Genomic DNA, 22,736 nt, shown 5'->3' on the forward strand with positions numbered 1-22,736 from the left:
TTTCCATGACTCTCAACATACATTTCCATTTTCTGTACACATATTGCATATTTTATACCTAACCTTGTGTTCATACTGTTTTCTCATCAACCTGGTGTATTTTACAACGGTTTTGTCCTACGATATCCTTTTCGGACGGATGGAGTTGATTATTTAAAGCATGACAAGCCCTCGGCATGATTTTGCTATTGCAGTTTAAATATTCAGATATTCGAGAATAGATGAATCAAATATATCGACCAAACCTCGACACTACATACGCAGATACTGCTGGACCAAATAAACACCAAAAGAGATCTAGCCACTTCCCCACATTGTACTCCAACTAGTGGTGCTCTGCTCCGCTTTGATAGTTGATATTTATACAGAAATAGTCTTTCACTATTGTCCTTAATATAACACAGGCACATAGCACCGGAAATGGTATCTCCAATGTAACTGTATCTTATGAGAGCGAGTAAACAACCGAATTGGTATCATACAAAAACTCCAAGCATCAAATTAAAGCGCATGAAGTAAGAAATCTTATGTCAGCGGTTCCAATCACTAGCCCAGATAAAAGTTGCACATCGCCACTGCGTTCCTTTTTCTTTATTTCCACTGGGTCCCAAGGGTCGTGGGCAGATCCAAAAGGACCGACCACAGTTAATACCGGGCTTTTTTGTTGACAGACTAATGCATGCTTCCTGGTGCCCTTCACACATTGGAACTGGTTTCTTTGCAAAGAGTTTCGACCAATCTTCCTTGCTGACAATGGGGTCAATGATTGTTTCGCTGTCCTGGCCCGCAGAGGATGCCGCTAACCCGGACGAGTCCATGTTGCTCCTTGGAGCGGCTGAACTGCTGCTTATGTTTTGTAAATCCTTCTGTTCCTCTGGCCGCGATATAGTCGAAGACATGGGAAGGGGGTCAAGCGAACGCTCCATAGCCTTCAGAGGCATATCCGGAGTTTCTGTTTCACCTGTTTGACTACTAATAGAATCTTTAGGCTTGAAGAAGCCCTTCAAAGTTCTCTGTGCAGAAACAGAAGTTGCTTTGGTCTGAGTGGGAAAAGATTTCGAACGCTTGACTGAGGGTGGGGGGTCGCTTTTCTCTGACCGTTTACGAACGATGCCTTTAGATGCTGGGTTGCCGTCAGCAATAGGGAGCGATGGGTTATTGGCTCCAAGAGAGTTCTCTATTGCATCATTTCCATGTACTTGGTCACGGGTTGGCGCACTTGTGGTCTTTACTGAAGTGATGGGCGGTTTCTGCGAGGTATTATTTGGTTTTCGCGAGAACATATCTTTGATACTTCTTCGCTTGTCAAACTCCGGTATTAAGCGCCCGGATGTAGGCAAGAGAAGTTTAGCCGTGTAATCCTGTCGCCGTTCACCATTGTCGAACATTCCGGGTGGGTTCATGATATCAAGCATGTTAACCTGTTGCCCATTTAAACACACGGAGCCATTGAAGGTGGCATATACCGGACAGTGATCCGATCCCTGTACCTTGGTCAGCCCTGGTATCCCCCAACAGCTTAGAACGACAACATACCATGAGCCCCTCTTGAATACCTGAATCACAGAACCAATCTTGCATATTCAAGCTGCACAAGACATAGTCTATCCTCGAGCCATAGTTACCAGGCCGAGCGTTGATCTTCTGCTCCCAACAAGTATACATGCCCCTGCGATTCGGGTGGAAGGACCTGCAAATATCAAAGAGAGCAGGTTGCTCCCTCCCTTTATCTCGCTCCCCGATGACCTTTCCATTATACAACAGTTGGTTGAACAAGCGCCGGGCTGGTGCGGATATAAACTCATCTTCTGTTATGGTGCCTTTACGAATGGCCTCGGACGCGTGTGCTGCATCGATTTCACCTCTTGAGATATTGAGGTCGCCAGTAACAAAAACCCGTTTTCCCATGGCGACGAGATTTCGAATCCGGGCATCCATTAAGTCAAGAAAGCCCTGGCGGAAACTGTCGCGGCTTTCATCTCGATTAGCAGGGCAATATAACCCAAATAGGACAAATGCTGGAAACTCGAGGATGACACAACGGCCCTCCGAGTCGAGTGTAACTGCATCCAACTCAAGTGTTGATAATTGCTCCATGGTTGGGTAGCCACCAATCTGCTGGTCATGAGGAAGATCCCGGAATGAGACGGACGAATTTGGCGGGCAAAGTACACCAGTAAGGCCCTCTTCCGCGCGGATTGGGGCACAAGTCGCATTGCGGGTGTATATAACTACGCCAGAGTAACCTGCGTAGTGTAAGAATTCAGTTAGTGGATGTGGCCGGGGAGAGACGAACCCTTTTTAAACCTAGGTAGACTGAAGTGGCAGTCCCATCCAGGCACCAGGACCATATCATCTCGGAGATCTTTTCGCTGAATCTTGGTTTCCTGAAGGACAACAATATCGGCCTCGAGGATCTCAAACATGGCCTTCTGCATTTCAGCCTACGCATCTAGACTCTTGCATGCTGGGAATGCATACCTCGAAAGTCCGCTTGCCTCTCCATGGCTCATAGGCAAAAGGATTTCTACAGAAGACTCAGTACAAAGCAGGTAGTAAGTATACGGAGAAGACTATAGGATACCGGATTCCATTGACTGTTCATGATTATCAGTTTCTTGAAACATTACTAGTATGGTCTTTCATAGCTAGTTTAAGCTTACCGTTCCACGTAGTAATGCGAAACCCCATTCTGACCGTTGTCGTCTAGAATCAACATGTCCACGGCAGACTCAGCGTGCACTCCAAAAGGGAGCTATGTGCGTAACCACCATAGATATGAGTCAAATTAAAGTACGGAGACAAGGCAAGGGCTGTGTCGTACTACCGGACATACATGTACGACGTCCAGTGGTATGAGACATATTCGGCATTATACCCGAATCGCACGTGACTTATACTATCGTGACATCACGCGGTGCTGACTAACAGCGACAGCGAATCACGGGGCCGCTAAACCTCGTCAACCGGAAGGCCCGACATCCGTATAATCCCACCGTCTGTTCAAACGCAGAAGACGTCCACCTTCGACCTGTCAGGCCGCAACCACCATGTTCCCTCAACGCAATATCCTTCGTCTGGCTCAGCGTTCTGCGCAGCAGCAGCGTTCCGCTCCGGTTCGCTCTGCCATTCAGCGCCGGTTCAACAGCACCGACTCCAAGCTTCCCTGGATGGTCGACAACGAATTCAACCGTGAGAGAGCGGCTGTCAAGCACCACGCTGCCTCCACCAGTGGTGCGTACATTCAATTGGCTCGCTGCCAAGCTCAACTTGATGTCTGTGGGGAGAATTTGCATAATACTAACACAATGCCTCTTTAGATCTCTGGCGCAAGCTCTCTATCTAGTGCGTATTGCCTGATCATTTTAAGCCCCTCTCGGGTCGCATACCAACCTATACTTACCATACCAGCGCCGTTATTCCTTGCCTCATCCTTGGCTCCCTCAATGCTTACAACCTCTGGGAAGAGCATTGGGAGCACTGGGAGCACATGCCTCCCCTTGAGGAGCGTGTGGAATACCCATACCAGAATATCCGTGTGAAGAACTTCCCCTTTGGAGATGGTGACAAGGTAAACTCCTTCCGTTCCATATAAATTTATCTGCTAACTCAAATGCTCCGTATAGACCATCTTGTAAGTTTCAGATACCTCTCATCCACTTTTTATCGTGGCGAACTACCTCGAGTATCAAATTCTTGATAGGCTCTGTCGTCGCAGGTAGAACTATGTCTTCTACGAACATGTGCTAACAATCGAATAGCTGGAACGACAGCGTCAACTACCACAACAAGGACAAGGCTACCTAAACCTTTGACGGGCGTTGTTACAGCCTTCAATCGGCGGTTTTCGGAACTTGCGACGATGAAGGAAGTGTATATTTACTGCAAGGAGCAGAAGATTGAACGGAGAGTGGTGGGAGCTGTTGACAATTAAAGAGTTTTGCCATAGTGCAGGTGTTGAATTAGTCGTTCTTGTCAGAAATCGAAGACATGTATCATTTGGGTTTTCAGGTCGTCTCGGCGGTAACCCCGAGCCGTCCAAACTAGCACTTCGTCACCTATCAGTACCATTGAGCCGCTGCAAATCTAGGTACTTCGCGGCATAATCATTCGCAAGAACCAAATCACCAGTCAAGTGCATAAGTGTAGCCTTTTTCGCCATCATCTCGCACTGCCCTTTGATATCCCCGATCTTTTCATATTGGTCGTAAGCGCAATCTAGGTATTCCAACGCTCGGTTCATGTACTCGACGTTTTGTCCCGATCCCTGGTTCCGGGCCTTCCCCGCAATGCCCATGTTTGCATCCACTAGAAGAGAGTATGCCCGGGCTGCCAGGACACAGTCGCTGGACTCAAGTATTTGAGGCATTATACTCTCCACCATTGCCGCGACCGCTTCAAATTCCCTCAGGCTGAGAAGGACTCCTGACAGAGCGCAAATAGCTTCCCAAAGGCCAGGGAGCAGTCTTGATCGGTAGGCAATGTTGGCAGCTCTCATTGCCAAGGAAAATCCACGTTGGGGCTGAGAGGTCTTCTCAAGTATACAAGCCTTTAGACACAATAGCTTGACTTGACAGTAGACGTCGAAGTTATCTCGGTGGATGGTTTGGGCTGTGCGTTCGACAATCTCCAATGCACGGGTGTAGTTGCCCTGTCGGATTAAGTACTCAACGTGGAGAAACCCCAGAAGGGCTGCTATATCATTATCCGGGAGTTGTATTGCTTGGAGCTGCGAGAGGAGATATTCTGTTGCCGTTTTGTCATTGCTGAGGGATATTAGAGATACGAAGGACAGTTATCAAGTCGACTAACATACCGATATATTTCTCGTTTAAGCTGCAACACTCCGGAAAAGAATGTCCAGTATTGACTTGCTTTCAATGAACGTAATTTGTCAGGCCCTATGTGATTCATACGAACCGAGGCCTCTTTGAAACGACCTTGTTGTGCGAGCTTCGGGGGGTCAGCAACGACAGTCACAAATGCAGGTGATATCTGCGTACCAATTGTGAGCTACGGAAGTTACTCTTCAGATAGTCTTCAAACGGTGCTTTACTTGCGTAACACTCCTGGAAAGTTTCACTGCTCAACCATGCCAGGTGTGTGATACCTGCTGACCATTAGCAAGAATTATGCTTTCATTTCAGAAGCAGTAGTACCGATCCTAGCATAAAGCGCAGTTTGTAATAACAACTGCGGTCCGGTTGAATTTATAAGGTTTTTTGCTACATTGAGGTGCGATGCTCGGATTATGTTCTCGATGGAAGAGGCAAGGCTCTCGCCCTAAGGCTAGTCAGGGGAGCTAACACACAAAGAGAGAGATAGAGAGAGAAAGAACATACATTTTGCAGTTCGAGTTTAGCTTCACTCAGTAGCGTTGTACTCAAGAGACTCCACATTTCTGTCTCCTTTGCTTTGGCCTTGAGAAAGGCTAGGCCTTCTTTCTCATTCCCAAGCATGCCCGTATTTTGAACGTCCTTCATCTGCTCTGGGAAAGCTTTTCCAAAGTGGTATAGCCAGCTCATGCAGAAGTTTAGGCAGTTCATATCGTGAGATTCTCGGGCAATCGAGACTGCCTCTTGCATCGCGGATACGGCCTCTCCATAACAGCCGAAGTCCGCTTGGAGGATAGCAAGATTTAGCAACGCGTACTGATATGAGCTCCGGTCTCTACTGTGCATTGTATAGTCGAAGTAACGATGGAGGTTGTCAAAGGATGATGGGTAATCGCCAGCCCTCCAAGCGTCCAAGAATCTAGACAATTAGTACCCATGACCGTTGAGCATGATGTAGTTCTCTCACCTTAAGTAGTGTATTAAATTTGGCAGTGTCACTCCAGATGTAATGATGCGTTCCAGGCATGCTTTCATGCCATCTGGCACTCTTCCTCCCATTCCTGGAATCGTTAGAAACGACTATCATTGGCAAAAAGGGATCGCATACTTTGCAACTCGCCTATTTGAAATTCCAGCAAGCGCTCTACATCTTTCGTACTGACATGGCTATCCTCCTTCAAGTCGTCCTCGATATTACCATACGCCACCTGAGCAAGTTGACTACCGGTGTCCAAGCCAAGCTCAAGTAAGTTGATATCAACCATGGCCTGCTCGCCAGACGGATTCCGTCTGGCCCAAGCGAGGTATGTGGGGAGGCGATACTTGACAAAGCCCTTCCAGAGCTTGACCGAGTCATGGAACTGCAGTCTTGTAAACTCGAGCTGGGCTCGCCTCACAAATGCACCCAGCGGTGAACACCGGGAAAGACGCATACATCCCAGCTCCGGAGCCAGGCCGTTATCCCTATCGCGAATCTGCTCCTCCCGAGATTTGACCAACAGATCTAACACATTAGAGAAGAATACTTCCAGTGCATCGCATGAATCAATAGACCAAACTTTTTTGAGAAACAAATCCCAGATTGAGCGTCCAGGGATTGAAGATGTATGTGTAGACAAAGCTCCTTCGAGGTCAGTTATGGATGCTGAGTATTGTGCCTCCCAGTGCTTGGGGGAGGCGCTTGGGTCAGTTTCCAGTGGACTTAAAGACGCGACCAAGAATGAGAGAACATGGACAGCAGATGAATTGGGGATGACCCCTTCCGTGTAGATGGAGATCAGACATAGCAATGCAACCTTGGATGGCGTGAGAAAGCGACTCATTGTGCGTATAAATGGTCCATTCCCTGTCCTGGTGACTGATATTGTCAACTTTGATGACAGGGTCAAACAACGAATGTGTACGGCGACGCGTCAGGACAACACCATCGGGCAACCTTGAAGTGCGATTATATGCCTGGAGACCGTGATGGATTAATCCAGTGACCCCACGGAATCGTTTGTTCCAAGCCGGACGCAGTGCTGGCTACGCGGTATGAAGAACGGCAGAGGAGAAGTAAAACGTGGGGAGCATAGTAGCTTTTCCGATAATATTTATAGTGGTACTTGATTATTCTTGTCTCCCTTTCAAGTACATACGACCACAGGGTGTGGAGAACAGGGCTTCCCGTCCGCTCAGCCGTACTTAAGCCACACGCCGGGAGGTTAGTAGTTGGGTGGGTGACCACCAGCGAATCCCTCCTGTTGTATGTTTTTTTTATTCTCTAAGAAAACGAATCTTACTCGAGAATATTCTCACATCTAACTAAACCTAGCCTCAACTTTACTTACTTACTCTCTGCGTAGTAGGGAGACTGTCGTCTTTGAATGTTTTTTTTCTATTCCTCCCCTTTATAATATGCCGGCCTTGTCCTTCTACACTATCACGGCTGTTCGTATTTTTAAGATGCAACGGCCCTAATGCTAGCTGCCACTTGCCAGATATGCTAATATGTACTAGATACATTAAAGACCGAACAGCTCCATTTGTGCCTTTGGTTCTCTATCGATAAAGATGACAGCATGAAAGGCATCTAAAGCTAATGGTAATACCTATTTACAAGCTCAGATGCTGAGTGGATCCATTCAAGTAACCCTCGGCTTCAGTTACTTCTTTTCAGAATACCCCTGGGGTGAAGTCAATGGCCTGTGCCTTCTCAATAACCCCAGCAAGGCTCTTAACGAATTCTTGATGAATAGGATCCTCCTTGACATAGTAGTCTCGGTCTGCGGCACTCGTAAACTCCACTACAAAGGCATGTGTGATGCCATGCTATCCTCGGCGAGGAGAATAGTAAGTGATTCAGAACCATGTATCAATGTAGGCCATTTATAGAATACACATGGGTAACATACCTGGATACCCTCAGGAGAATTATCTATGCCACCAAATGACGTCTTGATGTAGGGTTTGTTGGACGAAGGGTGAAGGCAGTTATCTTTTAGGGCCAACATTCGACTGCAAACCTGATTGAAGTCGTAGTTAGTATCTATATCACCATCCTGATATGCATACAACCATGGCCTCTTTAAATCTGTCAGAACTAACAGGGTATTCTGAACATACATCTTTGATAATTTCAGGGCTAATGCCCGCTTGAAACTGGAAGAGAACAATATGGGTGATCGACATCACGAGAGGCTGCTGTGCGGGCGTTGGATGGCTATCAAAAGCATCTGGAACAGTGGAATGAATACATGTAAAACAACGCAAAAGCGGGGTAATTAAAAGTGACGTCATTCGAACAGTGTTGTCTATAATGATCCCCGATTTTGAGCATCTCCTATACTAACTGCCTTTCAGTAGACGCGACAAGCAGCCTCTAAGATAGCTTACCAAATTTAAAGTATTTACACGCCATATACAATTACAGAAGGCAATAAAAGACTTCCGCAATGCACTAGATATTGATCTGAAGGAAACATCAGCCTAAGTCTTCCATCTTTAGATATTAGAGCAAAGGATGAGTATAGGAGCATTAAGAGGGCGTGCAATTTTGCCAGCACCGACCGTCCTAGCGGATAAAGGGACTTGATGAGGCTCTCAGCGTACAAGTGAACATCAATAAAGCTCTTATCACCAAGTCGTAGGCTACATACAAAATCATCTTGGAGGAGCTACCGAGCATCTATAACTGCCGTCCAGTATACTTCACTTGTGTATATCGAGGTTTTCTCCAATTAAATGCTCTACGATCTAATACAAAGGACATCAGCGAGACCATTTTACCACCCAAGGCCTACTGGGAACTCTATTTTGCTGTCAACCACCAATGGCACTATAAATTATCTTCTCAAGCCACCCGGACATTTTTAGGTAGTCGAATAGGATGACTCTTAGGTAGTAACGGTTTCTATACTCCAAGAGTCGACTAGTCACAAGTCACCAATGAGCGAAGGCGACAACACGACTGCATCTTCACGCATTATCCTGAGAAGACCAAGCTCTTGTTAGTACCTCAAGATAATATATGTCCCACTGGGTTATATTAGTTTGAGCGTAAACTTTCAATTCGTGGTTTTTGCTATACTGATCTTTTTCCCTTCCTAAGGTCTGAGAAAGACCCCTAGCAACGATTACTGCTACGTGTATGTTTCGCATAGTAAAATCCCCACATAAAATATCAATAATTTAGTGTTATTTCTAGGTTCTTTTACCCCTTGGTGCTCGTTAAGGAAAAATGCATTCCCGTCCCCAACAGATGAAGCGTTGTCGATCTTATAGACACTTTCTGATTCATCGACAGGTAATCAAAACCATGCGCTATACCCAATTTATAGGGTAATAACACTCCACTGGGCAACTCGACATACTATCTAAATTCAGGGTACGCTTGAGATGATGTACTAAGCTGGTAAATCTTCCAATCAAACCCAATGGCTATCAAATCATCAAGTCCAGGTTCGACTAGCCAGACAAGATGTTATTATACATCACATCTTCACTTGTATGATCGTCAAATAGAGTGGGAAATAAATGCATGGCAGACTTCATTAAATTGCTTGGAGATTAATCTTGAAAGCAAGAAAACCAACCAAGCTTCGGAAAAACCACGGACATCCTGTAGGTAGCATCAATCACTGTTCTAAGCATCGAGTTCTAAAATGGATGTTTCTTACTATTTGCGGGGAGCGTTCGTTGACTGCTTATGTCACTGCAAGTTACATTGCACACAGGCTATGGTAGCTCCGCGTGATTCCAGTCATGCAATACAAGGAGCCGATGAGTAGACTGTGATACACATGTAGAAATCACATCATTCCTAGTTGCCAACTACCACCACCCTCAAACCCTTCCTTTTGAAATTTCACCCTTATCTGGCTAGTCGACTGCTCCATTTCCATAGGACCTCCTGTTGAACATACCAAGTCTCGGGCTCGCTGGTCTAGTGTGGCACAAACCAGAGGCGTAGGCGACGATTTCCAGACATCAAACCCACCACTTTTTGTCTGAAGTGCAGTCATGCCAAGGAATACAGTTGTTGAAACTACCAGCAAAGCTGGGAGAGTAGCCCATGCCCATCGGACATGTATTTGGGTCTCCATCTTCCATGCCGTGCCATTTGCAGGGGTGTTATTATAGAGACGCACCCCCGTTGTGATTCCAAAGGCGAGTTTCTCAGAGAATTCTGGTGAACCATAGCGAATCATGGGGTATCTGAACTCGTCGTATGGTGTCTCAACTTTGTTACAACTTAGAGAGGGGCTTATATTTAGTTTTGAGTACATCCATGCCTTTATAAAGGGGATGCCAACCCAAACCTTGGCGCTCGTCAGATTACCTTGTGAAGGGACATGGAACGTAAAATTTGGTCCAAATCCTAGGGGCATTTCAAGGTGTTGCCAGGTATCGACCAATTTCTCCCATGGTTTGTTGTTATGCATGCCCGCTGTATATGTTTTCACACACCAGTACACAAGACAATGGTGAGCTGTCGCATTTGTTAAGTTGGTTCCAGACGCAATAGAAATTGAGGTAAAATTCGCAATTATCGGCGGAGCGAAGTATCCAACATGCGAGGAGATCTCACTTGCCACGTCTCCAGTGATGCCATTATACTCACTCACGTTGAGCGTCAAACCACTAGGGAGTGAATGCTGGCAGAAGGTGAGGTTGTCTTGGCACCAATCATCAATACAGCTCGTGCTGATTGAGTCTGTTAAATCAGTGCAGGTTGAACAAGCAGCCAACGACCTGAAAGGACTAATTTCGCATTCTCCGGTCGGGCAATCAGGAGCAATCGATAATTGCGTCAGGTTACCGTTGTCATTTGTCGTGCCTCCAAGAATGGCACTATATAATGCAGCAAGAAGCTCTTGTGGAAGGATCTGAGATCTATCCTGGTACCCAATGATTCCTAGAGAACGGGGTACAGTGGCAGGCTCAGCACTAAAGGCAATGCGATTTTCGACAGTCACCATCTGCTGAACAAAAGGACCTGTACCTATTGCCAGTATAGTAACAAGCGCACCCATGCAAGCCGAAGCCCTAAATCGACATGAATTCTTAGCAGACATTGATGGCTTTCATACCATAAATAGCAACGACAAACCTAAATCTGGAATGCCAGATCAATGAGATGCAACCAAAGGCGCCTCTACTAGCAAAATCGTATAGACTGATATCTGAAAGATGACAGCCAGTACTGCTCAGGTTATTCCAGCGAGCTTGGCCGAGACAAGCAGCGACAGGTTCCAACAGAAGTGCGGTAAAGATCTGCACAAGCCATGACAGTATCGAGTTTACTGTTATGCCGTATGGCCAGTCTGGAGAAGGCTTGCCATTATATGCGTTCAAGAATACAATGATTCCCACCAAAGCACCAGCGCTACCGCAGCATGAGGCTATCTCTAAGATCCAATAGTCGTTTGCCTTGCTTGATAGGGATCTTGGTGGATTAGTACTTGTCTTCTTAGAAGATGATACTGGAGGATGATAAGATGAAGGGCTCCTGTCTGCCAGAGTCCTATCTGATGGCGATGGGGAGGCTGATCTTCGTATGCTGTTCGCGCGGGTGTCTTCACTGAGATGTTCGTTCGGCAGTCGCCGTGCCTGAGTTGAACTATTCATCTGGGAATGCAGAAAAACTAGGAAAGAATAGAATTGACATCTATAAACAGAATGCTGTGGTAGCATACAGAGACGCTGAGAGTGTCTGCTATTTGTATTGAAGCGCCGGATGTGCCATATCTATGATTATCATTATCAGCGCTTAGAGCATGGGCATGATAGGATCGACGATTCCCCCGAGAACCGGGGATATGACTTAAAGATCATACTGGCGGCTATAATAATTCAAGGTCCTTTCACTGGCTGCATGTAAATTTTGGCGCTGGGTAGACATAAAAATAAACATGGGGTGCCGAAGTATCAATCTAGGCATTGCCGCCCACCATATGGGACCCTGAAAAGCTGGAACATGTCTAATTCCCACCCCTGTTATCGCTGTCTACAACGAATCATCTAGGGAATTTCAAAAGTAACATTCAAAGCTCTTACATGTCTTCGAATCGCTAAGGATTTCAACCGGTATGGTTCATGCCAGCTTCTAAATCAGGATGAGCTGAGAAAGCTGTCATACACATAAATCTACTATTACGGATTTGAGGAAACTTGAGCCCTTTCGAGTACAGGTAACTATATACCGGTAGGCCAGTGGATCAAGGACCACTACCCAAGACGAGTGGAGCACAGGTTTTTAAAAAGCTGAGAATATACTATAATTTATTCAATTTATCCAGGTAGTTGGAATAGTTCAAGCAGCTTAAGCAGTTTTATAGCTCTAAAGCTAGATCGTATATACTATGTCGACGCGGTCACGTGGCGTCAGTTTTGAGCGACCAATCGGAAGGCGAAGTCGGGAAAAAACGGGAGAAGTTGCTAGCACCTGAACAATAAAATTAACCTAACCAATTTCTGTGTCTTTTACCAGGTTGGTAGGGCTGAGCAACTTGGATTCGAAAGTAGCATGTCCCGTCTCCGTATTCCCGAACCCTGTCCGCCAGTATTCATACGATGGTGTCGTAAAGAATAGAACACCACTTCATCTTGTCATAGAAGCTTTACCAATACTATGGTGTTGGGCTCATCATTTGATATAGTCGTGTGGCTGGGGGAGAAACGTTACTGGTATATACCCGAAGAATGGCTGGGCAATAACCGGATCAATTTGCTTATGGATGTATATGGTAAACTTGATCTTTTAGGCCCAGGATAGCAAAGATGAGATTCACGGTATGTTTCTGGGAAACACTCCAAAAACCGACAGTATCGTAGGTATACGGTCTTCGCAAGAGGCCAATAGGAAATACTCAGTACGTTCCAGTGTCTTTCTTTAACATGAAGTATACCGCCCGTTCGAGTCCTCATCTCGATACTGGCTAAAGGACACATGCTACTACCCATACAGGAGGACGCTATAGGGTGGTGTGTTTCAATTCAAACCAATATGACATAGGGCTCCATCCTTTGCAACACACAGAATCAATTGTGCCCAGTGATTGCCAGGTATGGAATTTCTTATTCGGTACTTGTGTCTAGTGAGGGGGCAGGGAGGCTCTGCGAAGGAGAGAGAGAGGTCATTTCAATTGTTACTCCACCTATGAACACGAGGATTTATTAAGATTATGTGGAGTAACTTTAGGGTTTTAGTCTGGCCTCCTGTCTATTTATCATTCTAGGCATTTTGGAATGGATACATCGCCGATTTCAAATTGAGGATTTCTCATTCTCAAGAGGAAATGAAGACATCGATCTCACAATTCTCAGTTCTTGATGCCAAAAGTTAACATGGCCGCAAGGATATTTCCCTTCGGAGAGATTATGATCATGTTCTCCGGCTTGGTCGCATCCAGCTACGTACGTATATGTCCAATGGGTCAGTGCGTAAGGAACCAACTAAATTTAGAGAGGCATCATAACACGAAAAGATCATCGCACATTGACCCTTACAGTTGAAGTAAACTACCGGATATCAGGGCACTCATGCGTATCACGCCAATCAAATGAGGCGCCTGCGCGCTTCCAAGACGGCAACTTCGTATTCATGGCATTAGCCCCAATTTAGACCTCCGACGAGGTGAGTATACAGGCTTCCAATGCCCTGTTGAGTCCAGTACATCGTGTACCCAAAGTTAGTACCTGCAATGAAGACAAGTATGAATGGCGGGAGTGTTTAATTACCTCGTATTTGCTGATCATGAAGCCAGGGCCCAGGCTATCCAGCACATCGCATCGTATACATGATCTGTGAGCCATGATGCACATATAAGTATGTGTCTCCTCCCCTGACAGTCAATGCTGGTGTTTTTCTATCTTTACAAACCTCCGTCGCTCGCTGAATCTACACTATCCACTTTCAACACCATCAGTCGTTTCCAACCACCCAACAGAATGCAGAAGTTCCTCACCCTAGCTGCCCTCTTGGCAACCACCGCCCTCGCGGCGGATCGCACGCCAGCCCTGGTTGCCCGTCAGGTAGTTGAGCTTCCTTGCTCCTATCAAGGCGAAAAGGCCTGTGGAGATGGCTGCATTCCTCTCTCCTATACCTGCTGCCCCAATAACCTCGGTGGCTGCCCCCTGGGCTCCTATTGCGACGGTATCGGTTGCTGCCCTAATGGAGAGACCTGTACGGGTGGAGGAGGCGTTTCCACTCGCCCCGGATCGACTATCTCCATTACCAACACTCTGACCAATACGTTGACGTCCACAAGCACCTCCACCCACACTTTGACGTCCAGCGAGGTCGTGACCCCGACCTCCACCCCAACACCTAGCTCGAGCTCCTCGTCCTCCCGGAGCGTCATTCCTCCCAGTTCGAGTGCGGCGTCTCCCTCGTCATCGACGCCGGCCGTGTCGCCCACCTCTCCTCCGCTTCATACTGGTGCAGCTTCTCACTTGACCCCGGGCTTCTACGCTGCTGCCGGACTCATTGTCGGCGCTGCTATCCTTTAGACGGGTCTTGACTGATACTATTGTCGTGGTTCTGTGGATCCATGGCTTTACTCCTTGGCATATCCCATATGCTGGGGTATGCCTGCTGATTTGAAAGGATAATACAAGGTATAATAGGCAGGGTGTGTCTAGTTTAATGTCATATAATGTATTTACTTCTCTGTGTACCCTCTCCGATGCCATGTCGTTGTAACTATCGATGTGTAAGTCTTAGAGTACATGCTTGTGTGGAATCCAAAAATGCTGCTTGTTGCTGAAGAACATTTAACGTACGCCGCTTTCTCTTCTCGTGTAATGTTCTGCTTTGCTTGTGATTATATCAATTACTTGGTACAGAGCTCCAGGTGATATTTTATTCCACGTCTGATGCGTCGTTGACCAGGTTTGCTTGCTTCCAGCGGCCGAAGCAGTGTGCAAATGTCAACCAAAGTACAGGATGGAAGACGGATTAGTAGTCAAGATAGATTCGGAGTGTAGTAGGAGACAAAGATTCATGTTCAGCCTTTCACAGCATATAATGAGGATATATACCTAGCTAGGATAACCGACTTGCTCTCTAATACAGGCCAAACGGAGATAAACAAGGCAGGAAGGATATCATGCACCCAGCAAAAATCACAAAGTAGACCAAGAAAAAAAAAAAAAGGGAATATTGCACTGCACAAAAAGATATCGACAAAAGACAACAATATACCTCATTTAATGAAAATCAAGACAAAATGAAAAGAAGCTCCGGTTATAGCTACTTTTAGCATGACAAAAAGAAACGACCCAAGCTGGTATATAAATGAAATAAATACATTATAGCAGAATATTGAGCACCCATGTGCACCGCACTACTTTCCACCCACAACATCCCCGCTTGGTGACGTGATCTGAAATCGTTCAAAGTTCAAGGTGTAGTTTCCTTTGACACCCGAGTTGGCGAGATCGATAGTGTATTTGTCCTTCGAGCTAGGGTATGGACCAGTGAGGTATGTTTCAATCTTCTTCTCCGAGAGCATGGCCGCATCAAGCGTACCAGTCTTCTCCAAGATGTAGAGCACGGCGATTCGGGAGAAATCCAGAACCTCCGTGGAGACTGTGGCAGTTGGTGTGGGTGTGGCTGTGGTGGTCGAAGAAACTACGGAACTCTCCTTAGTTGTTGATGGTGTTGCGCTTGTCGGCGGTCCGTGGACCTCTGTTGGTTCTGAACCATCAAATATGATGCCGTCCATGGTTGAGGTAGAGCCTCGAGCAGCGAGGGCCCGCGTGGGGACATTTTCTGGGGTGGCGGTAGGTATCGATCCACCAATTTGGTCTTCCGGAAAGGGGGAGACTGGCAGATCAACGGGGAAAAAGCGCCGGGCTTTGTTGTCGGACACGGTTCGAAATGAGACCAGTGTGTTCTCTGTAGTACAGGAAACATTGTTTTGACTGAAGAGTGCCATAATGGTGAGCGGATCTAGCGGAATGCTATAGTTACTCTGAGAGTCTTCGAACAAGCGCGGGATTTCGCTCCCCATCGTGGCGTTCCTGGATTCGGAGCCGTCATTTATTTCGGTCGTGGTACAGCTGGCATCCCCGGCTATTGTACACCGGGAACCTGTATAGCCATTCGCGCAGACACAAGAGCAGATATCACCACTCGAGACACTAACACCGCCGTTCTCACATGGCGCAGTCTTCGCACACCCTGACTTGGCATTGGCTGCCTTATGCTTCGGTACGGCGACGACGAAAATAGGTACGAGAACAGCAACGAGAACAATGATGAGAAACACGACACAAAGAATAATGAACAGTCGAAGGGACATTCCGCAGCAACGACGGGGCCGTTTTTGTTCTTTCTCCTGGACCTCCCTAGGTCCCGAATCTCGGGAATTCAACTGATGCAATGTTGATCGCCTGAAGAAAAAAGGCCAAGACGAGTGGCCGTTCTCGGGCGTAGCAGCTGGTGGGGGAAACGAGGCAAGAATATCTTTGATAGATCCCGATCCACGATATTGGTGGCCTGGACATAAAGTTAGTTTGTAGAAGTGATTTACTACAGGACACGAAGTGCTTACCAAATGGGAATCTGGACGGTCCGCCACCGAGAAGATCATTCCGGCTTGCCGTTCTCCCATGCTCCAGATTTGTTGCAAGTTTTGTCGCACGCCGGATCAAGTCAGGCAAACTTGTAAGACTGCCTCGCTTCTCTGCGTCACGCACGGCACCCATATTCAGGGGAGGTGGTCTGCGGCCACCTGGCCTTTTGTCGCTCATCGTTGGTATGGCCCTCGGAAACCCTTCAATCTCTTTTGCGAGAGCTTCAGAGTTGACATGTTCCTGGTGCTGTTGGCCAACATCCAATACAAATGGGGCCTTGTCCAAATCAAAGTGAGACGAATCAGACGATGATGTCAGAAACGAGCCTCTCCTTGCCCTTCCAGTCGAAATGTCATTTGGGAACGACGGGTTTGGGACGTCCGAGGCGGCAGGTCTAGCTCTTGCAGGATCCTCTGGAGGTTGTACAGGTGACTCGGCAGTAGACCTTCGGATCATACACACCGAAGGTTGACCTCGTTTTCCTATGCTTGCCTGTCTCACTAGGGTAGAGCTGTTCCCATTAACAGCATGATTCGTCTCTCCATCATCATCTGAGACTCCATCAAGATAGGACCCCAAGATCTCTGATTCAGCCTTTGCCGAGGTCCATGACGGGATCGCCCTGTTCGATACATATGAACCTTTACTGTCGGATCGCTCCTCTGGAATAGGTGAAACAGAGGAGATGCGATTAACGACCTGCCGGCCTATAGGGGGAGGAGGGGCGAGATTTGATCCATTTCTCTGAGAGGGATCGGCTGGCAGACGTTGAGCGGGGAATGGGAAATCAGGGATCGATGCCATAGAGGCAGCCGAGGAAACTGTGGAGTGCCTCAGGAGATCCTCCGTCGCAACAGACACGCGAGGGGTTGAAGCTGCAACACTAACCCGAGGAGGCGATGAATGTGATAATGGCTGTGAGAACGATGGGACTGGTCGTTTGATGTGTAGAGGGCTCGGTGCCACATCTGGGACGCTTCTCTCTGAATACACTGATGGGGATGGCATGTCGGGCCGTGGGGGCCGCTGAGGTGGGGGCCCCCGGGGAGTGATATGTCTTACGTGCGAATCGACCATGTCCGTCTGCGAGTTCCCGGTTGGTAAAGGCCATTGTGCCATATGCGCGACATTTCCGAGAGGTGGCACTCCTGCGTCCGCCTGAGGTTCGTGACGTTTCCCAGCTTCCAGCATTTCCCTTGCCCGTCGAACAGATCCTTGTCTTTCCATCATGCAAGTTGAGCCTAGCGTAAGGATCCGAGCTGTGCTTAGAAGCGTGTGCTGCGAGGGTCAAATAATGGGGAGTTGACAATAGTCACGATGTGTTCCCGTATGATACAGCCTTTGTTAAACCATAAGAGATCACCGATGTTGCGGTGTTAGTATATTCCTGTCTGTTTGTGATAGTTGGAAGCCAGCTTGACACGCCAGTCAAGGACAAGTTTAATGAGTGAAATAAAAGGTTGGCGGAATAGTTTCTGAAAAATGGATTTCAAATGCTTCCTGCAGCGGTGGCTGTTGACTACGCTGTAAATGCGCAAAAAGCGAATAGTACTTGAGGAGCCTGTGCTCAAGTTTGATATAAAAGAAAAAGAGTGTGTTGATAGAAGTATTGCAATGGCACTCAATGCCGTTGCTGCGGTGAATATGATACGAAGTCAGCAAAGGCATAGTTCGGAATATGGTAAGGGTTGTATATGAGAGAGCAGTGTACCATGACTAGAAGAACATCTAGAGTAAGAAATGAATGACGGAGAGCAAAGTCCTGAAATTAACAAGCCATTGTAACCAACAAGACCAGTGTGATATCTTAATGGAACATTTGGCTGTTTAAAAAAAAACCCCTGAAGGCGTAGGCAAAAACAGGTGTTAGCCCCATCGAGTACGGAGTAACCCATGCGTTGATGCTGGTAGACTTACGGATGAAATAACAGGGGTCACGAAAAGAAAAGAAAACACAACGAGCCTCTAGCCCTTGTTGAGAAAAGACAGAAGGAGGAAGATGTAGAGAAGACAGGAAACAGCCTCCAGATGCGTATAGAGAAAGAAAGCACGTCGCAGGAATGAGTAATAAGAATCAGGGTTTTCCAGTACCCCGAGGATCTAAATCAAAATCAGGCGTTGTTGCTTGCTTTTCCGCGCTACGAAAGTATGCATGGGCACAGGATGAGAGAGGCGTGGATTGTTTTGGGACCCAGTCCATGCCAAAATGAAGTGGAGCACGTAGCGTGGGAGCGGACACGAAAGGGTCATTTGATAGCGTCGCAAGTGCGACAAAGGATCAATTGACCAAACAGGCAATATGCAACTGCCAGTCCTTGTTCATGTATGACAATCCCCATACTGCGTGTAACACCTTCGAGGGCGAAAAGAAAGACAGGCCCCCGTCGAGCCCGTTTCCTGTTGGATGTTTCTTTGTTCGCGATGAATTTTGGTGCCAGATTGTTGACGGAGTTCCATAAATCGCTGCAACATCAGGTTTAGAGTTGTATCTTAGGTGAGGACCGCGGATTGGCTCAACGAGTTTTAGGATCAGATCAACTTTTGGAAGCGAAGTGACTGGATTATTGGGTCTCCGGCCGTTCTCGAGCCCCATTGGCTCGGTGGAGACTCCAAGGTCGTTAGCGGTCGACGGTACGTCTCAAGTTGAGGAGAAGGTGCCACTTTGCGATTTCAACATGAAACCATCTCTCCCGTGTGCATGGTCCAATGGGCTTGGGAAGCGAAGGCTGGGACAAACGGCAGTCGCCGAGAGATCCGTCAAGACGTTGATCGATCCAAAGCTTGGAAATGGACAAAAGTACTAGCGATCGACAATTGTGAGAAGAGTACGGAGTAGTATAAAGGTAAAATGAAAGAACCAGCTCAGCTTCCAGAATATCTCCGATGGGGTTTCACAAAAGAGGACACTTTTAGCCGAATCAACTTCGTCTTCATTTCGGTTCATGAAGTTTAACTATTGACTGACTATTCGTTAGCTTGTTCGTTAACTCGTCAAAGCGGCTTGGGTCCTGCAAGGGTCAAAGTGAGACACCAAGACATCAACCACATGGTGCCACTAATACCTAAGATGATACTGAAAAGCGCCAATGAGAAAGTACCTTCGAAGTGCTAAGTACTAGATAGTTGCATGCAGGATGCAGAATCAGAAGGCGTTGGATGGAGATGGTACAACCATCTGGAGATACAGTAACAATGGTTACAGTAATCTATCAGTCTTTAGGTACTGTATGTATTAAAGATACGGTATTGAGCTACTGAAGAATTCCCACGCACATGGCACCGTTTATTTATTTATGATTTGTATATCCAACTCCATTTCTGGGCATTGAAAGCTTGCGGAGAAGTTATCCTAAGTATAGTAATTGATAGATTAAATATCGAGGCCACTATTAAAGGAATTGATTGCACAGATCCCACCTCTCCACTTGCCCATGGCTTGTGCTTCTAGGAAGGACCACACAGTACTCCGTACAAAGGATCGCACATGCCGAGCTTATAGTACCCATCTTTTGGACATGCTCAGTCTCTAAGTAACGCCGGATATAGTACTAGTAGACCACCGGACGCTTTGTTCAACTTCTAAAAATATTAGGCGATACCGGACCAAAATTTGACGCGGTTGAACCATAGTTATTTGCCTAACTAACTACTACAGTAAGTAGGCTTATCTAATTGCATTGACTCAACTTGGTTCCAGACCAAATGCATTGCACTTTTTCTGCATTCCTTACTTGAAGCGTCCAGGGTCTATACATATACACATACATATACATACATGCATACATTAGTACTATATATATATATTATGCGACGCATTAACAATCATGCTTGGTCTATCTTCTCGCGCACACGTTTCACTTCCTTTTCCACAGTCTGCATCTCGACTATCACACTCGCCAGCTCAGGCAAGGGACCCCCTACAGCCTCCGTGAAAGATTTTTGAGCACTACGGAGAAAAGGTGGCACCAAGATTCCGTACCATCTAATGGGGTCGGAAGAACGGGGCTTCTTCCCCGAAGATCTAGGCTTTGTCTCTGCCGGCTCTTGCGCCCCAGGGTTATCCGATGATGTTGTGGAATCCCCAGCCTTAGGGTCACGCTTCCTCTCAGGATCCTCACATTCCAGCGTGGACGCATTACTCGAGTGAGATTGGCTCTCTCCTCCAATCCACTCAGAGGGTTCCTCTGCACTACCACCTGTAGCTTGTTTTATAGTAAAGATGCGACTATAGTCGCCACGCTTGGTAAATTCATCGGACGATTCACCCACACTGGATGCCTCGACATCTTTGGTCGAGGATGGAGGGAGTTCTAGTTCCCTGATGACACCTCGTTCATTAGCGTTGAACGCCCTGAAAACCGACACAAATCGCGCAAGGCACAGCTCCAACTTACACCCTTCTTGTTGCTTTCATACGTTCATCGTAGTAGTCTGCTCCATATCTCCGGCCTGGGGGGCAAGTGTAGTTGGCTTGAGCGAGTGAGAGAAACCCCTAGTCTGGTATTAGCGATTTGTCCTTGTTGAGCCTTGTGTTTCCAAGGTTGTTGTACCGAAGATAGAGTTGTGGCAAGTTCGGCTTGTAATTTTTGATGACGATCTAAGAGATGGAGATACCGTTCGAGAAGAGCGTCCAGCGACCGCAATAAGCCTGAGGAGTCAACTCCCGGAGGCTGTTTGTACTCGGTTTCGGGTGATTCTGAACCATGGCGAGACGCAGGAGGAGTGGGAATTTGCGCCATTGGGGGAACAAGATGAAATAGGGACCAGAAAGGGCCCGACTTGACAGGAACCGACGCGAGGTTGTCAATTACGCAAGAGGGAAGCTTTAGATGATCTCCGAGTCGCTTCTCCAAATTTATGGGGATCGGCCGAGGAGTCCGATAACTCCGTCATCGCGCTTCCGGGAAAACCAAAAGAATTTCCCGCGAACAAGTCATTCATCACTTCTACCGTTTATCGACCCCCCATATCAGGAAGTGACTCCTGATTTACTCATCTTCGTCTGGTGGTACGAGTGTACTCTCCAAGCCCTGAATAGGAGCTATCCGGCTTTCATTTCCCGCGGAAAGTGTGACTTTCCTCTCAACGCCACCTCCGGTTGCGGTGTTCATGGTGCTCAACACCTTGTGAATAGCTTCTTGGAATTGATATTATCATTTCGTTATCGTTGCCTTGATAAATTCCTGGTTGATCGTATTGTGGTCAACAATCGAATTTATCCCCTTTCCAAAACCCCGAGTGTTAAGCCTCCGGGTTAGCGGCTTGAGGCGCTAAAGCCGAAGACAAATACGTCTTAGGATCTACCGAACACTATCCGATTGAGCTTGCGATCCTCGCTTCTGTGCTCGCTACTGTCGCTATACGTACAGCTTAACTGTTGTGGTTTCTTCCCCTCCACTCTTAGCGCTTTCAAGCCAGTCATCATGTCTGTACCAGCATTACAACGGGACACTGCCTTCCAGGTGCGATCCTTGGTATGTACTCCAGAACTATTCCCCTATCGTGGCGGGGTTGAACTGACCTTGTCGATTGATTTTGGGTATAGTTTCGCTCCTTGCTCCGTCAGTCGTCCCAGTTCTCCAATTACAACTTCCGCGAGTACGCCCGTCGGCGGACGAGGGATGCTTTCCGTGAACACCAACTTGAGACGGAGGATAGAAGGATACAAGAGTTGATCCAGGATGGTTTACAGAATCTGCGCATGATGAAGGTCAGTCATGGATATCTTTCTTGCGACAGCGTTCAGATACCCTACCGAATGTTGTGATGCGGCTTTGTACTCCGGAATCGCTGACACATATCTTAGAGGCAAACCGTCATCAGTCAGTTCTATCAAATGGACAGGCTGGTTGTTGAAGGCCAGAAGACGGTTAGTAGCGCTCATTGAGATATCACCAGTAGCCCGCCGGACGTGGAGCTCACGAACTCTTACAGGGCAAGCAAACTGGAAAAGAAGGGGATATTGTTCGTCAGAAGGATACTGGGTAAGATGAGTGTGAAGCTCTCGTATTACAGGCACACTAATATACGCTACAGTTGGGATTAATTGGAACCAAAGGATCACGAATGAATAAGCGGTTGACACACCACAGGAGGTTCGGAAAGAGGCTTGATTTTCCATTCCGATGGGGACCAAGGATGATGTGATCGATCCAATAGACTTGAGGTGTTTCTTGTATTATTAATGGAACAGTTACATTGTAGGTAGCGCAGTCTCTTATCATCAGAACGCCGATTCTTCTCTCATCCTGCTTGTCATGCAGATAATAATGTAGAGGTGTTGCCAATGTGAGTCTATTGTAGTTTGTGTCACGTGATGATATCGTTCCCTTTCCCGCG

At 47.1% G+C, this 22,736-nt stretch overlaps 9 protein-coding genes across 9 annotated transcripts; 3 read left to right on the forward strand and 6 right to left on the reverse strand.

The window, feature by feature from the left end:
* Positions 1 to 268: 268 nt before the first annotated feature.
* On the reverse strand, positions 269 to 2,825 carry BDV37DRAFT_248869 (DNA-(apurinic or apyrimidinic site) lyase APN2). Its single transcript, XM_032082018.1, has 6 exons — positions 2,664 to 2,825; positions 2,585 to 2,597; positions 2,482 to 2,527; positions 2,297 to 2,429; positions 1,537 to 2,246; positions 269 to 1,484 (listed from the first exon to the last, which is right to left on the reverse strand). The coding sequence occupies exons 1-6, from the start codon at positions 2,689 to 2,691 to the stop codon at positions 531 to 533; spliced, it is 1,884 nt and encodes a 627-aa protein (XP_031941168.1). The 5' UTR covers positions 2,692 to 2,825; the 3' UTR covers positions 269 to 530.
* Positions 2,826 to 3,050: 225 nt separating this feature from the next.
* Positions 3,051 to 3,807, forward strand: BDV37DRAFT_283330 (cytochrome c oxidase subunit VIa; the record flags this gene model as incomplete). The annotated part of the gene is made up of 5 exons (XM_032087265.1): positions 3,051 to 3,234; positions 3,321 to 3,345; positions 3,412 to 3,571; positions 3,627 to 3,634; positions 3,762 to 3,807. 5 exons carry the CDS (start codon positions 3,051 to 3,053, stop codon positions 3,805 to 3,807), a joined length of 423 nt encoding a protein of 140 aa, XP_031941169.1.
* Positions 3,808 to 4,054: 247 nt separating this feature from the next.
* BDV37DRAFT_271778 (putative anaphase-promoting complex subunit Apc5) lies at positions 4,055 to 6,658 on the reverse strand (the record flags this gene model as incomplete). Its single annotated transcript, XM_032084767.1, has 7 exons — positions 4,055 to 4,766; positions 4,817 to 4,953; positions 5,004 to 5,110; positions 5,160 to 5,283; positions 5,343 to 5,754; positions 5,803 to 5,896; positions 5,944 to 6,658. The coding sequence occupies 7 exons, from the start codon at positions 6,656 to 6,658 to the stop codon at positions 4,055 to 4,057; spliced, it is 2,301 nt and encodes a 766-aa protein (XP_031941170.1).
* A 567-nt stretch (positions 6,659 to 7,225) lies between these two features.
* On the reverse strand, positions 7,226 to 8,056 carry BDV37DRAFT_248884 (Dabb family protein). The gene is made up of 3 exons (XM_032082019.1): positions 7,941 to 8,056; positions 7,730 to 7,840; positions 7,226 to 7,646 (listed from the first exon to the last, which is right to left on the reverse strand). The coding sequence occupies exons 1-3, from the start codon at positions 8,004 to 8,006 to the stop codon at positions 7,491 to 7,493; spliced, it is 333 nt and encodes a 110-aa protein (XP_031941171.1). The 5' UTR covers positions 8,007 to 8,056; the 3' UTR covers positions 7,226 to 7,490.
* Positions 8,057 to 9,625: 1,569 nt separating this feature from the next.
* Positions 9,626 to 11,444, reverse strand: BDV37DRAFT_271779 (DUF3176 domain-containing protein; the record flags this gene model as incomplete). The annotated part of the gene is made up of 2 exons (XM_032084768.1): positions 9,626 to 10,862; positions 10,927 to 11,444. 2 exons carry the CDS (start codon positions 11,442 to 11,444, stop codon positions 9,626 to 9,628), a joined length of 1,755 nt encoding a protein of 584 aa, XP_031941172.1.
* A 2,322-nt stretch (positions 11,445 to 13,766) lies between these two features.
* Positions 13,767 to 14,327, forward strand: BDV37DRAFT_283334 (uncharacterized protein; the record flags this gene model as incomplete). The annotated part of the gene is made up of 1 exon (XM_032087266.1): positions 13,767 to 14,327. One exon carries the CDS (start codon positions 13,767 to 13,769, stop codon positions 14,325 to 14,327), a length of 561 nt encoding a protein of 186 aa, XP_031941173.1.
* Positions 14,328 to 15,106: 779 nt separating this feature from the next.
* Positions 15,107 to 18,152, reverse strand: BDV37DRAFT_124680 (uncharacterized protein). Its single transcript, XM_032078640.1, has 3 exons — positions 18,109 to 18,152; positions 16,376 to 18,030; positions 15,107 to 16,320 (listed from the first exon to the last, which is right to left on the reverse strand). Exons 2-3 carry the CDS (start codon positions 17,625 to 17,627, stop codon positions 15,164 to 15,166), a joined length of 2,409 nt encoding a protein of 802 aa, XP_031941174.1. The 5' UTR covers positions 17,628 to 18,030; positions 18,109 to 18,152; the 3' UTR covers positions 15,107 to 15,163.
* A 1,965-nt stretch (positions 18,153 to 20,117) lies between these two features.
* On the reverse strand, positions 20,118 to 21,265 carry BDV37DRAFT_248891 (uncharacterized protein). Its single transcript, XM_032082020.1, has 3 exons — positions 20,948 to 21,265; positions 20,792 to 20,889; positions 20,118 to 20,715 (listed from the first exon to the last, which is right to left on the reverse strand). Exons 1-3 carry the CDS (start codon positions 21,134 to 21,136, stop codon positions 20,220 to 20,222), a joined length of 783 nt encoding a protein of 260 aa, XP_031941175.1. The 5' UTR covers positions 21,137 to 21,265; the 3' UTR covers positions 20,118 to 20,219.
* A 63-nt stretch (positions 21,266 to 21,328) lies between these two features.
* Positions 21,329 to 22,643, forward strand: BDV37DRAFT_248896 (LYR motif-containing protein). Its single transcript, XM_032082021.1, has 5 exons — positions 21,329 to 21,871; positions 21,943 to 22,107; positions 22,204 to 22,266; positions 22,332 to 22,381; positions 22,434 to 22,643. The coding sequence occupies exons 1-5, from the start codon at positions 21,821 to 21,823 to the stop codon at positions 22,441 to 22,443; spliced, it is 339 nt and encodes a 112-aa protein (XP_031941176.1). The 5' UTR covers positions 21,329 to 21,820; the 3' UTR covers positions 22,444 to 22,643.
* The last annotated feature ends 93 nt before the right edge of the window (positions 22,644 to 22,736 follow it).

This window comes from Aspergillus pseudonomiae (assembly GCF_009193645.1).
Source record: "Aspergillus pseudonomiae strain CBS 119388 unplaced genomic scaffold BDV37scaffold_35, whole genome shotgun sequence".
Taxonomy (NCBI): domain Eukaryota; kingdom Fungi; phylum Ascomycota; class Eurotiomycetes; order Eurotiales; family Aspergillaceae; genus Aspergillus; species Aspergillus pseudonomiae.